Consider the following 24,118-nt stretch of genomic DNA (forward strand, 5'->3'; position numbering starts at 1 on the left):
AGATATTTATTGGACTTAATGAGATAAAATTGGTTCACATGGTGCTGTGGGTGAGTGATTTCATAACACTGATCAAAACACAATGAAGTTCAACATCCAGAGGGGATGCTCTTGAAGCCTTCCTTTCCTTGCTTGATGGATCAAAGTCCTTTGACACAGTTGACAACTCATTTCTTGTCTTTTTCCTCAGCTTTCACAATTCCACACTCTCCTGGTACTCTCATTTTTCACTTTCTCCCCTCGTTTTAAACAATAGTTGGATTAGTTCTACCAGAGGATACACTGTAACAAGAGACAAAAATTCTTAACCAGATAATTGTTTTTCTCAGGTAATATTACATATGTATGGTCCATGAATAGTATAGTGGCCTGCTGGTTTAAAGAACTCATTATTTCTTAACTTACATTAATTAGAGTATGGCGCTCATCCATGTGGTCTGAGTTACTTCACTACCATACCTATATTCAAGTCCATGGAGAATGGGGGACATTCTTCTTTACTATAAAGGACATGACCTAGAAATTGCAAAACTGTTTTTGCTAAATTCTATAGGTCAGAACCCAGTTGTGACAACAATTAGCTGTAAAGTAGGCTGGGAAAGCTAAGGCTCTATTAAAAGAACAAGGTACCCAGCTAAACATCTCTTTTACAGAAAAATTGCACTCTCTAACACACCTTTTATATACACTGATGTTCACTAAATGTATTTCATTAGCCCGGATTTCTCTTCTGAAATTCAGAACTAGTTATTCAACAATTTATTGAGCATTTATTTATTCAACAAATATTTAACTGTACACTTTTGTTACTAGTCAAGAAAATAAATACAATACAAATAGAGGTTTCTTCAGTTTAGATATTATCTAGAACTCCACCATGTTCAAATTGGTCATTTGCACTACTATCCAACCAGTTGCCCAAGTCAGAAATGAGATTCTCCCTTACTTATAGTCTCCCACTAATGCATCCTGTCACCAGGTCTAGTCAAATTGACCACCTAAATATATTTCTATTTGAGTTACTTTTCTCCTCACCGCTCCTTAACTCTGTATCTAAAGCTCAGAGTCTCTCTCTACCTCTATCTCTCTTTTCTTTTTTGTTCTCTTTTATTTATTTATTTATTTATTTATTTTTATTTTATTTTTTCCCGCTGTACAGCATGGGGATCAAGTTATTCTTACATGTATACATTTTCCCCCCACCCTTTGTTCTGTTGCAATATAGGTATCTAGACATAGTTCTCAATGCTACTCAGCAGGATCTCCTTGCAAATCTATTCTAAGTTGTATCTGATAACTCCAAGCTCCCGATCCCTCCCACTCCCTCCCCCTTCCCCTGGGCAACCACAAGTCTATTCTCCAAGTCCATGATTTTCTTTTCTGTGGAGATGTTCATTGTGCTGTATAGTAGATTCCAGTTGTAAGTGATATCATATGGTATTTGTCTTTGTCTTTCTGATTCATTTCACTCAGTATGAGAGTCTCTAGTTCCATCCATGTTGCTGCAAATGGCATTATGTCATTCTTTTTTATAGCTAAGTAGTATTCCATTGTGTATATATACCACCTCTTCCGAATCCATTTGTCTGTCGATGGACATTTGGGTTGTTTCCATGCCTTGGCTATTGTGAATAATTCTGCAATGAACTTGCAGCTGCATGTGTCTCTTTTAAGTAGAGTTTTGTCCGGATATATGCCCAAGAGTGGGATTGCAGGGTCATATGATAGTTCTATGTATAGACTTCTAAGTTACCTCCATACTGTTCTCCATAGTGGCTGTACCAGTTTACATTCCCACCAACAGTGCAGGAGGGTTCCCTTTTCTCCACAACCCCTCCAGCACTTGCTATTTGTGGACTTATTAATGATGGCCCTTCTGACTGGTGTGAGGTGGTATCTCATTGTAGTTTGGATTTGCATTTCTTTAATAATCAGGGATGTTGAGCATTTTTTCATGTGCATGTTGGCCATCTGTGTATCTTCTTTGGAAAAATGTCGCTTCAGGTCTTTTGCCCATTTTTGCATTGGGTTGTTGGCTTTTTTGCTGTTGAGTTGTATAAATTGCTTATATATTCTAGAGATTAAGCCCTTGTCCATTGCATCGTTTGAAACTATTTTGTCCCATTCTGTAAGTTGTCTTTTTGGTTTTTTTTATGGTTTCCTTTGCTGTGCAAAAGCTTTTCAGTTTGATTAGGTCCCATTGGTTTATTTTTGCTCTTATTTCTGTTGCTTTGGGAGACTGACCTGAGAAAATATTCACTTTTTTGTTCTCTTTTAAACTGAGGTATGACATAGATGCAGGAAAGTATGTAGACTAGCATACACGTAAGCCTTAGTGAATTTTACATATGCAAACACCCATTTAACCACTGTCAAGATAAAAAAGCCCTTCATAGCTTCCGTGTCCTCTCCCTGTCAATCATTATTTCTCTTATGGAGATAGTTGTACCAGACTTTTCAGTGATTGAGTGTATGTACTGAAATAAACTCACTGATCATCTTTCAATTTCTTTCCTTGTCTTTTCATTTCTGGCTCTGTTTTTGTCTCTTGTCTCTCTCTGTTTTTCCGTCTCTCTCTCTATATATAATATATGTGTGTGTGTGTGTATATAGTATATATATATAATATATGTATATATATTTATAATATGTATATATGTATATATTTTGCCCCCTTGCTTCTGAGGTTTCATTTTGCCCCTATTCTCCTGTCCCCCTTTTTGCCTGGCTAATCCTGCTGTGATTCAGATCTTGGTTTAGACATCATTTTTTTCTCAAGAAGCCCTGTTACTTGCTGGTATGGGGACTTGCCTGCATAGTTTTGTTATGGTTATCTTAGCTTGGGAAAAAGGAGAAAGAAAATTCATGTTGAATATATTTTGATTTGGAATATACTATTTTGGGTAAGTGAATTAGAGATAATGCTTTAGTGGTCACCAAGACCTGGTCACAACAGTATTTTCATTCCTAAACATGAAACATTGCCACTGTAAGTTAGCTATAAAAGCAAAATTTAAGCCCTAGCTCCTCTGAGTGTGTCTCAGGATTAAATAATCAATGGAAAAGTAAGCTCATGTTTATTTTTAGTTAAGTAATTTTAAATAAATTACATACAGTAAAGATACACATCTTAGTGTAACATACAGTTTATAGGTTTCGACAATTGTATATACCTAGGAAGCCAACACCTCAAATAAGATGCAGGATTTTTCCATCACTCCAGATAGCTCCTTGTGCCTTTTTACTCAGTCCCTCCAAGAGGTGGTTGCTGTTCTGATTTCTTATAATTCATTAGTTTCATATAGTCTAAAATGTCAAAGTAGAGTCATATAGCACATACTCATATGTTTGACTTCTTTTGCTCAACCTATTTTTTTTCTGAGATTCATCCAGTTCATTCTTATTTTTCACCAGTTTTCCAATGCAGCATATATACAACTTGTTTATCCATTTTATCAATTCTCATATTTGTAGATTTATGAACTGCTTCCTTTATGACCATTATAAACACTCCTCTGTAAGTCTTTTTGTAAACATATGTTTCCATGTTTCAAACGTAATTTAAAACCTAAAAGTTGAGTAGGTAGATCATAGAAGAGGTGTACTTTTATTTTTGTTGGAAACTGCTAAACAGTTTTCCAAAGTGTTGGTACCATTTTACACTCCAACTAGAAAGGTATGCAATTTCTAGTTACTCCACATCCAATTATAATCTGGTGGTGTCAGTCTTTTTAATGTTTGCCATTTTAGAAGTATGAAATGGTATCTCCCTATAGTTTTAATTTGCATTATCCTTAAGACTAAGAATATTGAGCACCTTTTCTAGCTTTCTCTTCTGGAATCCTTAGGGATTCTCATTCTTCAAAATGAGAATTCTCATTCTCATTCTTACAAAATGGCTGCTGGAGCTCCAACTGTTACTCTGAATTGTAGGCTGAAGAAAGAACAAAGGATTCAAGTCATTTATCTGTTGAGTCTTTCCTAGATGCCTTGTTTACTGGCTTTTGCTAACATCTCATTGGTCAGAATTATGTCATGTGATCACTTTAATTGGCAAGGAAGACTGGGAAATGTAGGGGTTTTTTGGGGGTATTCTAGGAATTTATTGCTATGCAGCATACCAACTAAAAACTTAGTGGCTTAAAATGAAAATGTGTTTTTCTCACAAATATGCCATTTGGGCAAAGATCAGCAGAAATGGCCTGTCTCTACTCTACTTGGCATCAACACAACAGCAGTTATTGCTGGCTTCCAGCCAAGAAGACTCAACACAGTTGAAACTGTGGTTAGAACACCTACACATGAACTTTTCATGTGGCTGCTTGGCTTCCCACACCATAATGGCTAAGTCCCAGGGGTGAGGGTCCCAGGAGAGACTTAGGTAGGAGCCATATTGCTTTTTATGACTTAGGCCTGGAAGTCACACTTGTGCTGTACTCTATTCATTGTGGCAAACACAAAAGACTGCTCAGGTTAAAGGGGAGGGGAAATAGATTTTATCTCTTAATGTAGGGGTGGCATATTCTGTAAGAGAAAGTAGGATCAAAACATTGGTGTGGCCATTTAGGGGCACTGTAATCTGTTGCAATTGAACATGTTACTTGCCCCCAGCCAAAGTGGGGTTCTCTTAACTGGAAGGATGTGGTAAATAGGTATTGGGTAGGCAGAGTAGTTTCTGTCATATCCTTTACATATACCACATTATAATTTTACTTTGCCATTAGACTATAATCTCCATGAGGGCAGCAGTTAGGTTTATCTAGCTTGCCAATTATTGGTTCCTTGGGGCCTAGGGAAAAAAAGAGCTATTCAAGAACTATTTGTTGATGAATGATTATTAAACCAAACAAAAATGTAGAGAGATTATCTATTTTAGAAAATAAACAGTGATGTAAGCCTTAGAAAAGAATAAAAGATTGATATTTTAAAAGTTAATAAACTAGAAAAAATTTAATAGCATATATACTAAAGGTTAAAATGAATTTCCTCATTTCACATTTTAAAAGACATCACAAAACAAAATATTGCCTTCTCAATTAGAAATCTGTGCCTGGGAGTTCCCATCATGGCTTAGCAGGTAAAGAACCTGACATAATTTTTGTGAGGATGCAGGTGCAATCCTTGGCCTTGCTCAGTGGGTTAAACATCCAGTGGTGTCAGCTGTGGCATAGGTCCAGGATGATGCTTGGATCTGGCCTTGCTGTGGCTGTGCTGTAGGCTGGTTAGCTACAGCTCAAATTTGACCCCTAGCCTGGTAACTTCCATATGCCAGAGGAGTGGCCCTAAAAAACAAACAAACCAACCAAAAAAAGAAAAAAAAAATACTTCTGTGCACAAATAAATGGCTAGACACTACTATGTGGAAAGAAGTATCTTAAAAAAAAAAAAAACTTTCGTTTTTCATAGTTTACTTTTTTTTGGTTTTATTATTATTTTTGACTGTGCCCACAGCCCAAGCCAAGGCAATGACAACTGCCAGTTCCTTAATCCACTGCGCCACCAGGGAACTCCAGAAGTATCTCTTAAAAAAGGATAAAGCATGCTTCAGGGAGATGATCAAGGACTTCTTGCCAATCCTCATGTATTTTTTTCAAATTGATTAGAATACTCAACCACTGACCACTATTTGCTACCACTGGGGACAGTTTAAACTGCAACCTTCCAAATCCTTCCTGGATCAGTATTGAGGTCAAGAATTTGTTCATTTGGTAAGCTGCAGTGAATACATGTTGGTTTTTTTTGTACTTAATAGTGGAAGAAGAAGGAACAGACAGGTGTAGAGTGGGGGTGCTCCTCACAGAAGGCCAAAGTGGAAGAGGCCATTCCTACTTGGAGTGTCTTTTGAAAGATTTATCCACTCAGCTGGGAGCAAGTATAATTTGGGAGGTGATAGAAGGAGCCTGGACTCAGGCTCTGCTGATACACTTCCCACATTCTACCTACCACAGGGGATTTTCCCAATCTGCCCAGGGGACAATCACCCATCTTCTCTGTCCTCTGGGCCCCCTATCTTGACAAAGATTCCTTTTTAGTGTGGTACTGTCACAACAAAGCTGTTAAGATGATTGAAGGCAAAAGGCCAACAGACAAGACAAGAGAAAGTTTCTTTAACACCCATGGATGCAGCAACTTATAGAAAGAGACAAAGCAGGAAAAAACCTAGGGTGCTCCTGGATGGATTACAGACTTTTTGAATTTTCCATAGAGCCCATGGTGAAGAGTGAGGTATCTGTGCCATTCTCAAGGGGAATTTCCAATCTTCCCTCTGCCCCATTTCCTGGAGACTCTGAAATTGCCATATCTGCTCTCCATCTGCAGGTAACTGATGAAAATCAAGCTTGGCACATTCTGGAGTTTTGAATGGGAGACTAGGTGAGCTGAAGGTAAATTTCCCAGTAGAGTGTCTTGCAACAAGCACAGATTGCAGGCTTGTTTTGGTTTGGCCCATTTCTTTTCTTTTCTTTCTTTCTTTTTGTTTTTTAGAGCCGCACGCACGTCATATGGAATTTCCCAGGCTAGGGGTTGAATCGAACAGCAGCTGCCAGCCACGGCCACAGCCACAGCCTCAGCCACAGTTAGAGAAACACCAGATCCGAGCCACATCTGTGACCTACACCATAGCTCATGGCAATGCCGGATCCTTAACACACTAAATGGGGCCAGGGATCGAACATGTGTCCTCATGCATACTAGTTGGATTACTTACTGCTGAGCCACAACAGGAACTCCAGTTTGGCTCATTTCTTTTCTTTTTCTTTTTTTTTTTTCTTTTTTTTTCCCCACTGTACAGCATGGGGACCAAGTTACACATACATGTATACATAATTTTTCCTCCCATTGTTGGGATATAAGTATATAGACATAGTTCTCAATGCTACTCAGCAGGATCTCCTTGCGAATCCATTCCAAGAGCAATAGTTTGCATCCGTTAACCCCAAGCTCCCAATCCCTCCCACTCCCTCCCCCTTCCCCTGGGCAACCACAAGTCTAATCTCCAAGTCCATGATTTTCTTTTCTGGGAGATGTTCATTTGTGCTGTATATTAGATTCCAGTTGTAAGTGATATCATATGGTATTTGTCTTTGTCTTTCTGACTCATTTCACTCAGTATGAGAGTCTCTAGTTCCATCCATGTTGCTGCAAATGGCATTATGTCATTCTTTTTTTATAGCTAAGTAGTATTCCATTGTGTATATATACCACCTCTTCCGAATCCATTTGTCTGTCGATGGACATTTGGGTTGTTTCCATGCCTTGGCTATTGTGAATAATTCTGCAATGAACATGCAGCTGCATGTGTCTCTTTTAAGTAGAGTTTTGTCCGGATATATGCCCAAGAGTGGGATTGCAGGGTCATATGATAGTTCTATGTATAGACTTCTAAGTTACCTCCATACTGTTCTCCATAGTGGCTGTACCAGTTTACATTCCCACCAACAGTGCAGGAGGGTTCCCTTTTCTCCACAACCCCTCCAGCACTTGCTATTTGTGGACTTATTAATGATGGCCCTTCTGACTGGTGTGAGGTGGTATCTCATTGTAGTTTGGATTTGCATTTCTCTAATAATCAGGGATGTTGAGCATTTTTTCATGTGCATGTTGGCCATCTGTGTATCTTCTTTGGAAAAATGTCGCTTCAGGTCTTTTGCCCATTTTTGCATTGGGTTGTTGGCTTTTTTGCTGTTGAGTTGTATAAGTTGCTTATATATTCTAGAGATTAAGCCCTTGTCCATTGCATCGCTTGAAACTATTTTGTCCCATTCTGTAAGTTGTCTTTTTGGTTTTTTTTATGGTTTCCTTTGCTGTGCAAAAGCTTTTCAGTTTGATTAGGTCCCATTGGTTTATTTTTGCTCTTATTTCTGTTGCCTTGGGATAATGACCTGAAAAAATATTCATGAGGTTGATGTCAGAGAATTTTCTCTTTTTTTTTTTTTTTTTTTTTGTCTTTTTCCTTTTTTAGGGCTGCTCCCATGGCATATGGAGGTTCCCAGGCTAGGGGTCTAATTGGAACTGTAGCTGCCCGCCTAGGCTAAACCCACAGCAATTCGGGATCTGAACCACATCTGTGACATACACCACAGCTCACAGCAATGCTGGATCCGTAACCCACTCAGCAAGGCCAGGGTTCAAACCCACAAACTCATGGTTGCTAGTCAGATTCGTTAACCACTGAGCCACAATAGGAACTCCTGTCAGAGAATGTTTTGCCTAGGTTCTCTTCCAGGAGTTTGATGGTGTCTTGTCTTATATTTAAGTCTTTCGGCCATTTTGAGTTTATTTTGTTCTAGTTTCATTGATTTGCATGAAGCTGTCCAGTTTTCCCAGCAATTCTTGCTGAATAGACTTTCTTTTTCCAATTTTATGCTCTTGCTTCCTTTGTCAAAGGTTAATTGACCACAGGTGTCCGGGTTTATTTCTGGGTTTTCTATTCTCTTCCATTACTCTGTATGTCTGTTTTGGTACCAGTACCACACTGTTTTAATGACTGTGGCTTTATAATATTTCTTGAAGTCTGGAAGAGTTATGCCACCTGCTTGGTTTTTGATTCTCAGGATTACTTTGGCAATTCTAGGTCTTTTGTGGTTCCATATAAATTTTTGGATTGTTTGTTCTAGTTCTGTGAAAAATGTCATGGGTAATTTGATAGGGATTGCATTGAATCTGTAGATTGCTTTGGGTAGTATGACCATTTTTACAATATTAATTTTTCCAACCCAGGAACATGGAATATCTTTCCATTTATTTATATCTTCTTTAATTTCCTTGATTAATGTTTTATAGTTCTTGACATATAAGTCCTTTACCTCCTTGGTCAGGTGTATTCCCAGGTATTTGATTTTTTGGGGTACAATTTTAAAAGGTATTATATTTTTGTATTCCTTTTCTAATATTTCATTGTTTGTATACAGAAACTCAACTTAATGTTAATCTTATATTGGCTCATTTCTATGCCTGGTGTTTCCACACTTATTAGGATTATCTGTGCAATATGGTGAGCGACGTAGCACATTAGTACCAGGGAGTCTAGAGTCAGATGGCCAAGGTTTGAATTGTCAGGATGACTGCTCATCCTGATTTTCCCAGGACTGAAGTGTTCCATGGTGGTGCAAGATTCGTCAGGGGACACTTCCAGGCAAACCAAACAGCAGATCACCCTGGACCTTTGCTACTTACTAGCTGTGTGAACTAACTTCAACAAAGAATTTAACCTCTCAGTTTCTCAGATTGCTTAGGCTTAAGAATAGAGGTAAGAAAAATATCCTAGCATCATGGAAGTGTTATTGGGTATAAAAAAGTTAAAATTTGTAAAGAGTTTATAACAGTATATATATATAAAGAGCTTATAACAGCATGTATATAAATATTTGTTAAATTAAAAAATTAAGCTAAGCAAGACCCAATTTTCCCCTGGGCAAAATCCCAGTGTTCATGCACTACTTTTATTTTCAGCGCTTATTTCAGGGATTTACAAAAGCAGGTTTTTCATTTCTTTACAACTTTATGTATATAGATAGAAAAATTCTGACTAATCAAGTTTTTACTGTCTGATTTTCACATATAACAATGCATTCTCAAAAGCAACATTTCCACAGTAATGTTGAATGACAAAATTGTATTATGTAAAGTGATGTGAGTAATAAAGAAGGACCTATGATTGTGAAGAATGTCTTCCAAGCCCCTGACTCTCTTTCCTTTCTACTTTCATGCTATTTTGAACAAAGCTCCATTATAGTAATTACTGTATTGTAGTAGAATTGTATGTCTCTCAGAACATGAGGGAGGATGTGCAAGGTGTAGGGTGAGCACAAAGAGATAGCCTGGGGTAGAGCTGACAGCATAGAGGGAAAAGAAAGTAAGGGCTAGGGGCTGTTAACATCTGGACTCACACCAGAAATTCTAGACCCAGTGAGCAGCAACACCCATCCCACCAGACTAGCCACGCTTCCTCAGTCTATGGAAAAGGAAAAGATGGATGGATCAGGGATTTCCCTCTCCACCCACAGCCCTTTGACTAAGAGCTCCCCTCCTTTAAAAATACTTGCTAAGGCTGGAGTTCCCACTGTGGTGCAATGGGATTGGTGGTGTCTCAGAAGTGCTGGGACACAAGTTCAATCCCTGGCCCAGCACAGTGGGCTAAGGATCTGGCTTGCTGCAGCTTTGGGTTAGGTTGCAACTGCAGCTTGGATGTCAGGGAACTCCATATGCCATGTGGTGGCTTTAGTAATATATATATTACTAAGGTTTTTGAAGCTTTCACCCTTAGGGTTCAAATCTAGTGTAGCGCTCTTGACAGAATGAAGTGAATGCCAATTTAAATATTTAAAAATAACAAGAGCTTTAGGGTTTTTCTTGAACCCCATGAAAAGGGTGATAGATCACTAATATCTCTTAAAATTTTCCCTTTCTTCTCCCACTGGCTACTTTACCCAGCCCCATAGCCCTAAAACCCCCACCCAGTTCTTCACTCCTATCACTCTCAAGCCTAGAGGCATTCATTCCCACTCTTACTCTTCCTACACCCCTGAGCTCTTTATTATATAAACCATCTTAGTTGCTTGGCTGAAAGTGTCATGACCTCCTAAAAATATTCTTATGTTTTATATCTGTGCTGTCCTTCTAATCTGCTAGCACCATTGTGGCTGTTGAGCACTTGAGATATGGCTAATTCAATTTAAAATATACTGCAAGTGTGTACACACAACTTCAAAAACTTAGCATGAAAAAGGATGTAAAATAGCTGATTCATAATTTTTACATTGATTGCATATTAAAATGATAATATTTTAAATATCTTAGGTTAAGTAGATTATTAATTTCATGTTTATTTTTCCTCTCTTATTTTTATTTATTTATTATTTATTCTTTTTGGCATCGCCTGCAGCATATGGAAGTTCTGGGGCCAGGGATTGACCCACACCACATCAGTGACCTGAGCCACAGAAGTGACAATGCCAGATCCTTAACCAGCTAAGCCACCAGGGAACTCCTCTTTTTCCTTAAAAAAAAAAGGGTCTACAGAGTTCCCATTGTGGCTCATCAGGTTAAGAATCTGACTAGCATCCATGAGGATGTGAGTACAATCCCTGGCCTCGCTCAGTGGGTTAAAGGATCTGGTGTTGCTGTGAGCTGTGGTATAGTTCACAGACCCAACTCTGATCCCGCATTGTTGTGGCTGTGGCATAGGCCGGAAGCTGCAGCTCCTGTTGGACCTCTTGCCTGGGAACTTCCGTATGCCACAGGTGCAGCAGATAAATAAATAAATAAATGCATCTACTAGCAAATAAATAAATAAATAAATGCATCTACTAGAACATTCAAAATAACACATGTGGCTCACACTACATTTCTGTTGGATAGTAAAGTTTCAGATCGGGGGTGACCTTTTCCTGTAAAGGGCCAGATGGACAATATTGAAGACTTTGTGGGCCATATGGTCTTTATTACAATTACCCCATTCTGCTCTTGTATCAGAAAAGCCATAAACTCAAGAGCTTCTCTGTGTTTCAATAAAACTTTATTTGTAGACACTGACAATTAAATTTCAAATAGTTTTCACGTCATGAAATATTCTTTAACATTTTTAACTATTTAAAGATATAAAAACTTTTTTTTTTTTTTTTTTTTTTTGCTTTTTAGGTGGCATACAGAGTTTCCCAGGCTAGATGTCACATTGGACCCGCAGCCACCGGCCTACGCCACAGCCACAGCAGCTCGGGATGCAAGCCACATCTGTGGCCTACACCACAGCTCACGACAACACTTGATCCCTAACCTACTGAGTGAGGCCAGGGATCGAACCTGAGTCCTCGTGGCTACTAGTCGGGTTCTTTAACCGATGAGCCATGACAGGAACTCCTGTTTTGTTTTATTAAGGTCAAAAGACTTATAACCTGATGTGCCCTGCTGGCCAGAACTTGCTCATCATAGATTACCCACATCTGTTCTATATTAACAGTGAGATCCTAGGGATAAGATTATCTTCATCACCACAAAAAATGTCTCAAGGACAAGGCTAGTTGAATACATGAGTGAAATACAGAGAGCAGAACAGTAGGGAATCAGAGGCTCAGTTATCATTTTAATGGGGCAGCCTGGACTCAGTGTCAACTGAGTTGCCATTCTCATATGTGAGCCTTGAATGGCCAGATTGCCTGACATTTTTTTTCTGGGAGAAGTGGGGGCTTCAAATTTTGTGTAAAAATTTTCCAATTAATGGGAAGTTCCCTTCATGCTCAGCGGTTAACAAATCTGACTAGGAACCATGAGGATGCAGGTTTGATCCCTGGCCTTGCTCAGTGGGTTAAGGATCCGGCGTTGCGGAGAGCTGTGGTGTAGGTCACAGGCGCGGTTTGAATCTGCTGTTGCTGTGGCTCTGGCATTGGCTGGCAGCAACAGCTCCAATTAGACCCCTAGCCTGGGAACCTCCATATGCTGTGGGTGTGGCTCTAGAAAAGACAAAAGACCAAAAAAAAAAAAAAATTTTTCCTATTACTAATTCTCCCCCCCCCCCGCCCCTTCTTAAATAATTCCCCCTTTTATTCTTGGTGAAGACATTCTTTCCTAAAAATGGACTTTTTTTTTTTTTTTTGTCTTTTTGCTATTTCTTTGGGTCGCTCCCGCGGCATATGGAGGTTCCCAGGCTAGGGGTCGAATCGGAGCTGTAGCCACTGGCCTACACCAGAGCCACAGCAACGCGGGATCCGAGCCGCCAGATCGTTTAACCCACTGAGCAAGGGCAGGGACCGAACCCGCAACCTCATGGTTCCTAGTCGGATTCGTTAACCACTGCGCCACGACGGGAACTCCCTAAAAACGGATTTTGAGTGACTAGTAGATGAGAACTGCCATGACTCAAACAAGGCCGAATTTTTATTTTAGTTTTACAGGTGTTTTTACAGGGAGACTGAGTACTTAGAAAATTGTGTGCATGTTTACTGAAAGAAAAAGAAACAAACAAAAAAACCATGAAAACTGATTTAGGGGTTTAAAAAAGACTGCTCTAACTTTGGGTTTAATAGTTATTTGGGGGCCATCTTTATTTCTAGTTTAAATAATTTGTATACTACTAGCATAATGAAAAATTACTCTGAAATGTTTTTTTTTCTTCTATTGCTACAATAGAATAAGATGTCTCAAATTTGTTATTTTGGGAAAGTCTGCTGTTCCTGAGCTCTGCCAATTGGAGACAACTTCTTGATGTCAAAGGACTTCCTTTTTTGAGAAATGTGCTTGGCTGAGAATTACTTATGCTCCCCAGTTTTGCCACGTGGGCTCACTTATACCCAAGAGTTAAATCATTTTCTCTTTGACATTAAGGAGTAGTTTAGTCAACTTATATTTAAGTCAATAATTTTAAAATCTGCTAAGATTGATTTAATTCTGTTTTGTAAGCATTTTTCATATATATTCATATGAGTTCAATGAACTCTTGATCTCAAACATGTAAAATTAAATAATGAAGCCCTTGAAATTACCTTCAGACCTAATTTTTCAAGGTTTCTATGCATGAAACACAACATAGCTTTTGAACATGACTGATCTGAACAAATTACTAGAGTAAAGTAGGAAAGAGTAAAGTTAAAAACTGCTGCTATAATAAACCAGGATAATGGCTGTTTTAATGTATCCCAACTGGAAGAATAAAGTTGGGTACACCTTGACCTTGATGGTATTTGTTCATAAAGACAGAATTCTGTGTAGGGATAAATGCCTTGATTCTCTGTGCCCAGGTTGTTATGAATTCTAACTGAGCCCATTCCATACTGTTTCTTGTTATTTAACAAGTAGTTTTAGTTCAGGAAATATGTCAGCTAGAGGAACTCAAAAACTAAGTACTGGAAATCCTAATGTGGTACCAACAGGATTGGCAGTGTCTCTGCAGCGCCAGGATGTAGGTTCAATCCCCAGCCCGGCACAGTGGGTTAAAGGACCCAACCAACATTGCTGCAACGTAGATTGCAACTGCTGCTTGGATCTGATCCCTGGCCTGGGAACTCCAGATGCTGCAGGGCAGCCAAAAAAGAAACAAACAAACAAACAAAGAAAAACTAAATACTTGCAAGATTTCAACATTACCTTTTAGCAAATTTTCTTATTTCTCTATATAGTTCCAAGTATTTCTTGCCTGTGCTTCTCTTTTTTCTTCTGTCCCTCTCTCCTTTACCTGACTCTATCCAATTACCTTTCCCACTGAATTCTATCTAAAATTGCAGAGTTTAATTCCATGTGTGTTTTACATATAATAGGTGTACAATAAATGATTGTTTAAAAAAAAGCTGTTAGGGAAACTGGTTACTCTTTTCTGTGTAATATTTTTCTAAAATATCCCATCAACAGTTTTACAAGTTGGCAAATCTAGGAGCAGAAGCAGTTTCATCCATTTACATGGCAACTGCCAGTTTTTAGTTAGAATTAGAGGAATCACAATTTCTTCCTATTCTCTCCAAAATAAAGCAACCAAAATCAGAGCCTTGGGTATCTGGCAGCGAAAACATTTGTACCAAGTTGGTGAGTCAAGGAAGACAAAATGATTTGGGATAGTTTGTGTTGTAACCTGGAAACTCTCTTTACCTCTTTTTCCTGCTTTATGCAAATGATCCCTGCCTTTAGGTTCAACTGAAGTTTTGTCTCGTAGACAACTGCATCACTCTAATCAAAATGTTTGTGGTACAGCGGGATCAGTATACAGTTTTTTTTTCTTCTTTTTTGGTAGCCTTGTGGCACATGGAGTTCCCTGAACAGGGATCAGATGCAAGCAGCAGTTGTGACCTACACTGCAGCAATGCAGGATTCTTAACCAACAGTGCTGGCCTGGGATCAAACCTGTGTCTCAGCCTCTAGAGTTTGTGCCAATCTGGTTGTGCCACAGCAGGGACTCCCTGTACACAGTTTTAAATGTGGGTTTGCATAAGAGAATTAAGTCTTGATTGAAGGAAAAGTTGAGAGATGTAACTTCTCTGAAGAACACCCTGGTGCCTTTGGTTTGTAGGGTAGTCACAGTTTGGGTAAGAACCACGGAATGACAACTAATTAATTGAGGAAGTTGTATGTGCCATGTTATATATAGTTATAGCTACTACACTGGGATGTAGTTATAGCTACCACATTGGGTATAACCTAAAATTTTTGTTCTTAGAGTAAAAAAAAATATTTTCACAGTACAGTTATTATATTTATACCCATACTTTTTTTGTTTTGTTTTGGGGTTTTTTTGGTCTTTTTTTTTGTCTTTTTAGGGCCATGCCTGAGGCACATGGAGGTTCCCAGGCTAGGGGATTAAGCTACAGCTGCCAGCCTTCGCCACAGCCACAGCAACGCAGGATCCAAGCCGCATCTGTGAACTACAGCACGGATTGAGGCAACGCCAGATCCTTAACCCACTGAGTGAAGCCAGGGATCGAACCCGAAACCTCATGAGTCCTAGTCGGATTCATTTCCCCTGCATCACAATGAGAACTGTTTGTTTTTTGTTTTTTGGTTTTTTTTTTTTTTTTTTTTTTTTTTTTTTTGTAATTCCCATACATTTTGTTTTGTGCTCTAGTTTGGATTTTTTTTTTCCCCTTAAAGTGGTTTGGATTTATCTTGGTTATTTTGTTCTTTATTTGGGATATGATTTTTTTCCCTCCAATTATGTCTCTCAATGACCTCCTCTGCCCCTGGCCAACATTTTAAGGAATGAGTGGGGCCTTTATATGTTTTCTCTCAAGTTTGGAAAGGAAACACAGAGCTCTCTACCTTATTCCTATCCTGTCTACTCTTATCCCATTCCTCTCTCTTATGCAGTTGGCAAAAAAAAAAAAAAAAATTCCCCATGAGGATCCTGGCTTAAAAATGAGAGCCTGAAGAGCAATCTGTTAATCTGTTATTCGTTCAAAACTGCTGGCCAACCTTTAGACATTTCAATGCCTGTACTGGATCCAGAAAAGGTCCTCTTTCTGTTTCTGAGAAGTGCCAACCTGACAGGTGTCAGAGGTAGGTGACCTTTAAAGAAAATATTAACTGAGAACAAAAGCATTAGATGGCTTCTAAATGAGCCAAGGCTACTCATCCAGCTGCCCTTGAGCAATAAAAAAGGAAAGTCAGTGCATTCTACACCGGGTCAGTGATAAAAGCCATGAAAAAAAATAATCTTTTTAAGTTAGACAATGCTGATATTGGCAGTCCTTGAATGCTATTAAAAAACACGCACACTTCTTTTTGAGAAATGCTTAATGGAGCACAATTAAGCAGTCTGTAGAACTGAATGACCTTTAAATTGCTGTAATCTCATGAGGGAAACCTTTCACACACAGCATCTACTTTTGAAAGAACATTCACATGAAAATATTGTCGCTAATTCAGCAGGGCATGCCAAACCCATGTCCTGTGTCTTGCTTCCTTTTGGAGCTCTTCGTTGCCAGAGAAAAGCTCAGATCACCAAAGGTGTTGACCTCAAACATGTCAGTCACAAAAGCCATCACACTATTATAATTCAAAAACAAATTTGGTAGTGAGCAGAAAGGGTGAGACTATAAAGCCTCACAGGGAAAAACAAAAATAAAACCCCCAAACAACTAACCTTCTATCTTGTCTTTCAAATAAAATCCTTTAGATTATAATATTTTTTCTCCTCATTTTCCCTACTTTTGCTCTCATTTAGCATTTAGAAAAAAATTTTGTTTTTAGGGCCGCAGGTATGGCATATGAAAGTTCCCAGTTCTCAGGGTAGGGGTCAAATCGGAGCCACAGCTGCTGGCATAGGCCATATCTACAGCAATGCCAGACCTGAGCTGCATCTACAACCTATACCGCAGCTCATGCAACATTAGATCCTTAACCCACTGAGTGAGGCCAGGGATTGAACCAGCAGCCTCAAGGATACTAGTTGGGTTCCTTACTGCTGAGCCATGATAGGAACTCTGATATGTGCTTTTTATTACATCACATAAGAGGCACAGGATGTCAGGACTTCCCATGTTGGTGATGTTAAATTTGATCACTTAGGTAAGTGATTTCTACCAGATTTCTCCTCTATAAAGACTCTTTTCTCCCTTTGTAATTAATACGTAATCTGTAGAATGATAGAATGAGGCATATTGTGAAAAATATATTCTCCAAAAATCTTTCACCCCTTACTTTTGACATATATTGATGAACTTTGACTAAATCTATTACAGCATTAATTGCTGCAAAATAATGATCCTTCTAATTCTATCATTCCTTTCACATATATTAATTAGCTAGTATTTTTCTCCAAGGAGACACTTGTTTTCACCTGCTTGTTAATTTTTTTAAAAGTATTATTATGGACTCATCAATTCTTTTTGAGATTCAAATTGTCCCAAATTGACTAACTGAAGCACTTAATAAAATTTTGATCTTAGTAAATAATTTCAACCACGTTTTCTTTCTTTTTTTTTTTTTTGGTAAAGGATACTGCCAATGTCATGGCTTAATCTTTTTTCATTATTAACTAGAGATTCAGGTGAATAATAAGGGTTTATTGTTAAGTGCTTAATAACACCTTTCATTTTTTGCAAAAATCTATCAACTCTAAGGCAGTAATTATGAAATGACTAAATAAATGATAGTGTTAGAGGCATTCTATGCTTGTATCTCGATTTTTCAAAGAACCAAGAACAGTGGTTGACCTTCAATAGACAGCCAATAAAAGTTAATTGAATGAATTGAATTAATAATAAAACCAACATGTCAAAGTCATGAAGCATAAGCCAAAAGATAGAAATAATATATTTAAGAGTCTAACTGTATAGAAATAAGTTCTTTTCTATTCATAAATGACTTGTATCTCCTTGTTACAACTTGAAACTTTCCCCAAATTGCTACCACTACAGTTCAGAAGATAGTTTTTCCCAGAGAAAGTCAGTACTGTATGTTATCATTTATATGTATAATCTAAAAAATAGACAAATAAAAGACTATAACAAAATAGGAACAGACTCACATATGGAAAACAAATTAGTGTTTACCAGTGGGGAGAGGAATGGGGGGGGCAAGATAAGGGGAGGGGATTAAAAAGTACGAACTACTATATATAAAATAGATGAAAGAATATATTTTATAGCACAGAAAATATAGCCAATGTTTTATAATAACTTTAAATGGAGTATAACCTATAAAAACATTGATTCACTGTGTTGTATACCTGAAAAAAATATAATATTGTGAATCAACTCTCCTATAATTAAAAAAAAGGATAATTGTTCCCTAACTTTCCCTTATTTGATTTTGTGGAGAATATGTAAGAGAACTATATTATTATTATTTGGCTGGACCCATGTCATGCAGAAGTTCTGGGGCTGAGGATCCAACCTATGCCACAGCAGCGACCCAAACCGGAGCAGTAAAAATGCCTGATCCGTAACCCACTGAGCCACCAGGGAACTCCTAGAACTAGTAATAGCCTCTAGGAGTTCTTTTGATTCAGCACACTGGTAAGTGAATATTTAAATGAACATTCCTTCTTTCCAATCAATTTTTATTGCTTAGATCAATAGTTTTTCGCCAAATCACTCTAATTTTGGGATAATAAATTGTTTATAAAAGTTAGAAAGTTGGGTCCAAAAGAGATATAGGGACTACTATAGAAACTTTTCTGTAAGAAAATCTATGAATGGAAACTGACAAATAGATGCACTTATGTACATTTTGTATAATTAAAAAAAACCCTCTGACTCGAACATAAATTTACATTAAAAAAAAACCCCACACATAAATTGTGTCATTGTAGATTATCTACAAAGTGGATAATATGCTCATGGATTATTCAGAGCTGACTGTAAATAGTTTAACTCAAACAGGATACTTGATCCTGCCAGAAAGTAGTAAATCACTTACTTCTTAGAGGCTCAGTATTATTGTGAAACCACTCTCAGACCATTTAATACACAGAAGGGAGTAATTTTTTCTTAAATTTCGCATTCAGTTTTAATTGAAGTTTGACCTGTCAACATTAGTTCATAGCCCCAATATGTTATTTTTTTCCTTAATTTTTACCAAATAAGGCAAAATATAATTTATGACTTTAGGATAAAGTGAATATTTAAACTCTCCATTCTTAATATGTGAGTGGGAATGATGAAATCACATATGAAAACAGATTTTCCACTGAAAATCAAGGATATTAAATTATCTAAAGAAAGATAGGAAATTGTGCAGTAGCTTTGGAGGATATTCTTAGAGATACATAGAGTAAAATGGTTTACTTTTTAGATGGATTGATTTGTAGCAAGCTATTTCAATTTAACATGTATTTCACCTATAAATATTCCACTGTGATTCTTGTATTTATTAAGAAGGTATTTTCAATCATACTTTATCAACTGACCTCCAGTATTTTGTTTTGTATTGTTGGGTCTTACATGACATCCTTGATTAATTTTCAGGCCTTGAGGTGCTATTTATTAAATTAGGGATGCAGCCCACTAAATTAATAAATTATTACTGTGGAGGCACTCTTGTCTTCTGAATGTGTAAGTGCATTGCTTAAATTACTCTCAGGGAATAATTTACACATGAAGAGGCTCTGGTGGTTAAAAAAGCTTTGTGTATTTCTTACCTCTGGAAATAGTCCTGGACTAGGCGCTTAAGTGAGTATCAAAGCAATTGTTTTTTCAAAGAGGTAATGATTTGTACTATTCAGGGGTTCCCAATACACTCTATCTAGAACTGTGAATTAAACATAATGTTAGAACATTTTGAACCAAAAATTTCCATAAGAAACAGAGGGATGGTCTCAAATGAGAAAATATGCTCATGATCTTGAAAAGGCTTAGTAAGCTTTCTTTCATTGTGAGTTTTTTTTTTCTTTAAAAGAGCTGCAATAAGATGAACATAGAAAACACTTCAGGTCAAGGAAAAAGAAATTAGAACTTGGCTGTGGTTGCAAAAAAAGATATTACTCCCCTCCCACCTTATTTTAATCATTGAAAGGTAGAATTGAAGGCAACGCCTCTGGGCTTCTAATCTGTCCCACTGTTTTTCTTATCCTTGGGCTGTTCCTGTCAAATTTGCATGCTGCTTGCTTAGGTGTGACACCTGTCTCTATCCCAAATTTAGGCATTATAAAATTTTTTTTTAAAAGGCTCTGGTAAAACATCTCCCTTGGGCCTTTTCCTTCTGTGACAGCAGGAACCCTGTCATTCTCATATTCTTAGAGCCTAACTCTGTGCCTGGCACATGGAATGGGAGAAATATTTTGGTGAATGAACACATGGGTAAAGCATACAGAAAAAGTGCAGTATTATGGGAAAAAAATCCTTAATTATTCTGAGTGTAATATTTGCAAGATGTTTAGTTATATTTGCCCCATTATTTTTTTTCCCACACATCTTCTTCCTTTCCCCAAAAAATCCAAAAGAATAAGCAATGGTTAATTCTTATTGATTTATTTGAGTTCATGTATCAATAAGCTATCACAACAAATAGGTAAAGTTCTATAAGAAGCAACCGCTGCTCTTTGACACTAATCATTCTTTAAAGGAGTTACGTTGTACTAGAAATATTCAAACTGGCCTCAACTGCTAAACTAAACAAACTAATTACAAACAAAAGGGCTGGAGCCTAAACGATGGTGGTAGGGTAGGGAGGCAATGGCAATGACGGTGATCAGGAGTTAAAAACCAGTCCCAGACACCATTCCCATGCGTCCCTTTTTACACTTCATCAACCATTTTATTCGATATGATAATGTCAATTGCTTTTCTTTTCTGCTTCTCAAAAACTAACCCTATGGTGCCTCACAATATGCTAAGTACTACAGTATGAATTTTGGTAAGATAATTGCTTTTTGAAGAAATAAATGGTTTTTATCTCTCATCACTTCCATTTAATTTTTTTTTTTTGGAAAAAGTTTGTCTCAAAATTTATTTGCAAAATATTTTCTGTAATTAAATCGTCAAGAACCCAAAGGGTTGTTTCATGCTTGTTGTACTTCACCTAAAGTGCAAAGATCTTCAGGTATGATGGATAGAAAATTAATCTGCTGTTTTTTCTGTTTTGATTGCTTTTAATTAATAGTTTATTAGATTATGTTATAAATAATATATTGAAAGATTGACATAAATTCTTTTGCCCAAAAGTTGAATCTCAGTATTCAGGATTGCCTTTTCTTTTCCCTCCGGTCTTGGTCTTTTTTGTTTTAACGAGGTCACGTAAGGACGTCCGTGGAAGGGCTCCGTGCGCCATCTACTGACAGAATCTATTTTTCCAGGGTCTGGAGAAAGAATTACCCCTAAAGGTTTTTAAAAGCATTCTTTGAGAAAGGAGGAATAATGGGAAAAGAACCTTTCTTTGATCCCATGGTTTACTTGTGATTCCTGGAATAAATCTTATTCAGCAGACACATAATTCCGAAAGGAGACATTCTTCCCTCATTGCGAGTACAAGTTACAGAGAAAATTCCAAGACAGCCCGGTTGGTGTTGCTAGAAGTTAGCCAAGCCCTGAAGTCAACTCAAAGGAAGAATGGATTGTTGTTTTTTACCTGCGTGCTAAGCTAGACTCGTTGCCTCATGGTTGCCACCTTCCAGAAAGTGGCCTTATTAATGGCACATCCAGATAACAATCACTTTCCTATCTTACGACTCCAAAGGACTTCTAATTTGATTATTCTATCTAAAAATGCAATAATGCATAGCAAGTACGTCCACTCTTCACGTAGACCCTAACATACAGCTTGTCTATGTGTGTGTAAACTTAGTCCGTATACACACACAGACACACATACACCTAAAAAATATTATGCATATATGTACATGTGGGTCTAAGAAATCTAAGAGAAGTTTAAGCTTTTGGCCTTGGACTAAAATGTTTCTATCCTCAGCTGTTTTCTACATTACATGCTAAATCCAATAGAAGGGTGGGAGGAATTAGGGTCCTAAAGCAGAAGAGGTTTTCTTGGTTGTAACTGGGGGAGAGGAGAGCATCAGTTTTAGGGGTTCAACGCACTGAAGCCGGAGGCTTGGATTGTAAATTAAAATTGGTCCGAACCGGTCAGATCTGATTCCGATTAGCTCCCTGTGAGCAGCTGGGAGAACTGAAAAATTAACATTAAGGATCCCAGGTGCCCCGGCTAACCTCTTTCCCCCTATTGTGCTTGCTCCCTTTAATTCAATGGCCCATACAACTTGTTTTGGTGGTTTTAAGAAAAAGGAAAAGAAGAAAGCAAGAAAGTTGAGCCAAAAAATGCAAGACAGGGCAGATAAAGAAGGCAGGTAGAAGAGAATAAAGCCAAAGGAAAGACTGAGAAAGAAGGAGATGAGGGAAAAAGGGAAGAAAAGAAGAGCAAAAAAGGAATGTGGGCTATAGGAAGATGCAGGGATCTTTCTTTAACGAACCGAAGTTACAGCTATCTTTCACTTTCAAATCAATTGTCTAGATCTTATCCGTTTCCTTTGTAAAGGTTGTCTGCGCTGCTAAAGGAAGCTAGTTAGTACTCCTACTCCGCCCCACGCGTGGCTGCGCTGTTCTATCCCCCGCCACTGAGAGCAAGTTCAACCCAAGTGAGAAGCATCGCAGGAGCGCGACTTTGGGAACACTCCAGCGACTGGTTGTCACTCGGGAACCTAACAGGATTAATACCCGGAGATGGATTACGCTGTCTGTCACCAATTCGCCTAAAGATTATAATCCAATTTATGCCCATTACAGTCAGTATTAACTTTATCTGCTATTTTAAGACTCCCAGTTGTCCCTGGCGTTCTCAGAGGACAATCTTCCACGTTCTGATGCAACCCAGCAGGCTGTCAGGAGGGGCAACCTCCCCAAGAAAACAACTCCTAGCCTGGTCCCCGCGGGTCTGCACCCAGCAGCACTCCCAGGTATCTATCTCACCTTCACCTGGGCACTGCTTTGTTATGCCTTCCAGCCGGGGATTACCAACGCGGGAGGCGGTCCCTGGGAAGGAAATTGCCGTCTTGTTTCTCTGGCTTGTTCATTTTAAAATTGTCGATGGCGGTGCAGGAAGGGAGGGGGTGAGTGGATAGGGAAGGGGGCCAGGGAATTGTTGCCGGTTATAACTGTCTCAGCGATTGCTTTTAGACGCTTGTTTGCAGGATGGCATTTCTCTCGCTCTGTCTTTAAATAAGTTTGTTTGGGTGTAATTTCTTGCCGTTTCAGCACAAAACCATAAAAAGATGTGGTGGAAAGTAAAAGAAACCCCCTTCCCTTCCCCGAGCGTGCTAACTAACGCCAAAGACTTGATTTAACGCCCCTTCTCGGGAGGCTGGGGGCTCTAGGCAGTGGCTACATTCCAGCAGTTTTAATCCGTTTTTTATTGTAGGGCGAGAGGAGTTTACACAGGGGCTGGGATGGTTCCCCAGCTGGCTGCTCTCCCCACCCCAGCGTCCCCTCCCCGCCCTTCTCCCCACCCCCAGCAGGAACCTGTTACTTTAAGCGAGGCGTTCCAGTGTGGCGGTGCTGGCCGCCAGGGCTTCGGGAGGTGGCCGGTGATTGGCTCTTTCGAGCTCCCCCTTGCTTGCTCGCTCTGCCTCCCCGCGCGCTCCGCCCCGCCCGCGCGCCCTCCCTCCGCCCCTTGAGGCTCAGAGCCCCGGTGTCAGGCGCCACAGCGCATGCTCCGGAATCTCATCCTCCGGCCCTGGAGCTGCTGCTGCTGCTGCTGCTTTTGCTTTTAGGGCTGAGTGTAATAAGCGAGCGAGCGAGCAAGCGAACGCGGGGGGAAAAAGGCAGAGAATGTCCGCCATCTACCCTCCGCTCCTGGGCGCGCTCTCATTCATAGCAGCCTCTTCATGAATTACAGCTGAAGGGGGCGGGGGAGGGGGGTAGCACACAACACCCCAGCAAACCTCCGGGCCCCCAGGCATGGCTAGCTCGGTAAGTACATGCAAAAATAATAATAAAAGACTGCCCCCCCCCCGCCTTTCCTCCCTCGCCCTGCGCCGCCGCCGCCGCCGCAGCCCAGACAGCGCCAGCGCTCCGCGGTCCTAATTAGAGAAAGGTTGGTACGGCTTGCAGGGAGCTGCTGCCTCTCCCTCAGCCTCCGCTCCCCTCCCTCTCCAACCCCCCCCCCCGGCGCGCGCGCACACACACACACATACACACTCACACACTAACACACACTCGCCCCTCCACCCTCCGCGCCTCCCTCCCTTCTCGCCTCT

The 24,118-nt window shown here is 39.2% G+C and overlaps 1 protein-coding gene across 3 annotated transcripts in view; it reads left to right on the forward strand.

The window, feature by feature from the left end:
* The first annotated feature begins 22,099 nt into the window (after positions 1-22,099).
* MLLT3 (MLLT3 super elongation complex subunit) overlaps positions 22,100-24,118 on the forward strand; it is a 287,600-nt gene continuing 285,581 nt past the window's right edge. Inside the window, exon 1 of one of the 3 annotated variants that reach the window (XM_013993522.3) lies at positions 22,100-22,819. In XM_013993522.3, the coding sequence (XP_013848976.1) occupies positions 22,637-22,819 (183 nt within the window). In that variant the 5' untranslated portion in view covers positions 22,100-22,636. Of the gene's footprint in view, positions 22,820-23,577; positions 23,956-24,118 lie in introns of those variants that run through there. The other 2 variants (XM_084984047.1, XM_003121886.7) reach the window with 2 other exon arrangements.

This window comes from Sus scrofa, chromosome 1 (genome assembly GCF_054392235.1).
Source record: "Sus scrofa isolate SSC_HxYL_T2T_F1_AM1 chromosome 1, Sscrofa_HxYL_maternal_Yorkshire_Landrace_v2.0, whole genome shotgun sequence".
NCBI lineage: Eukaryota > Metazoa > Chordata > Mammalia > Artiodactyla > Suidae > Sus > Sus scrofa.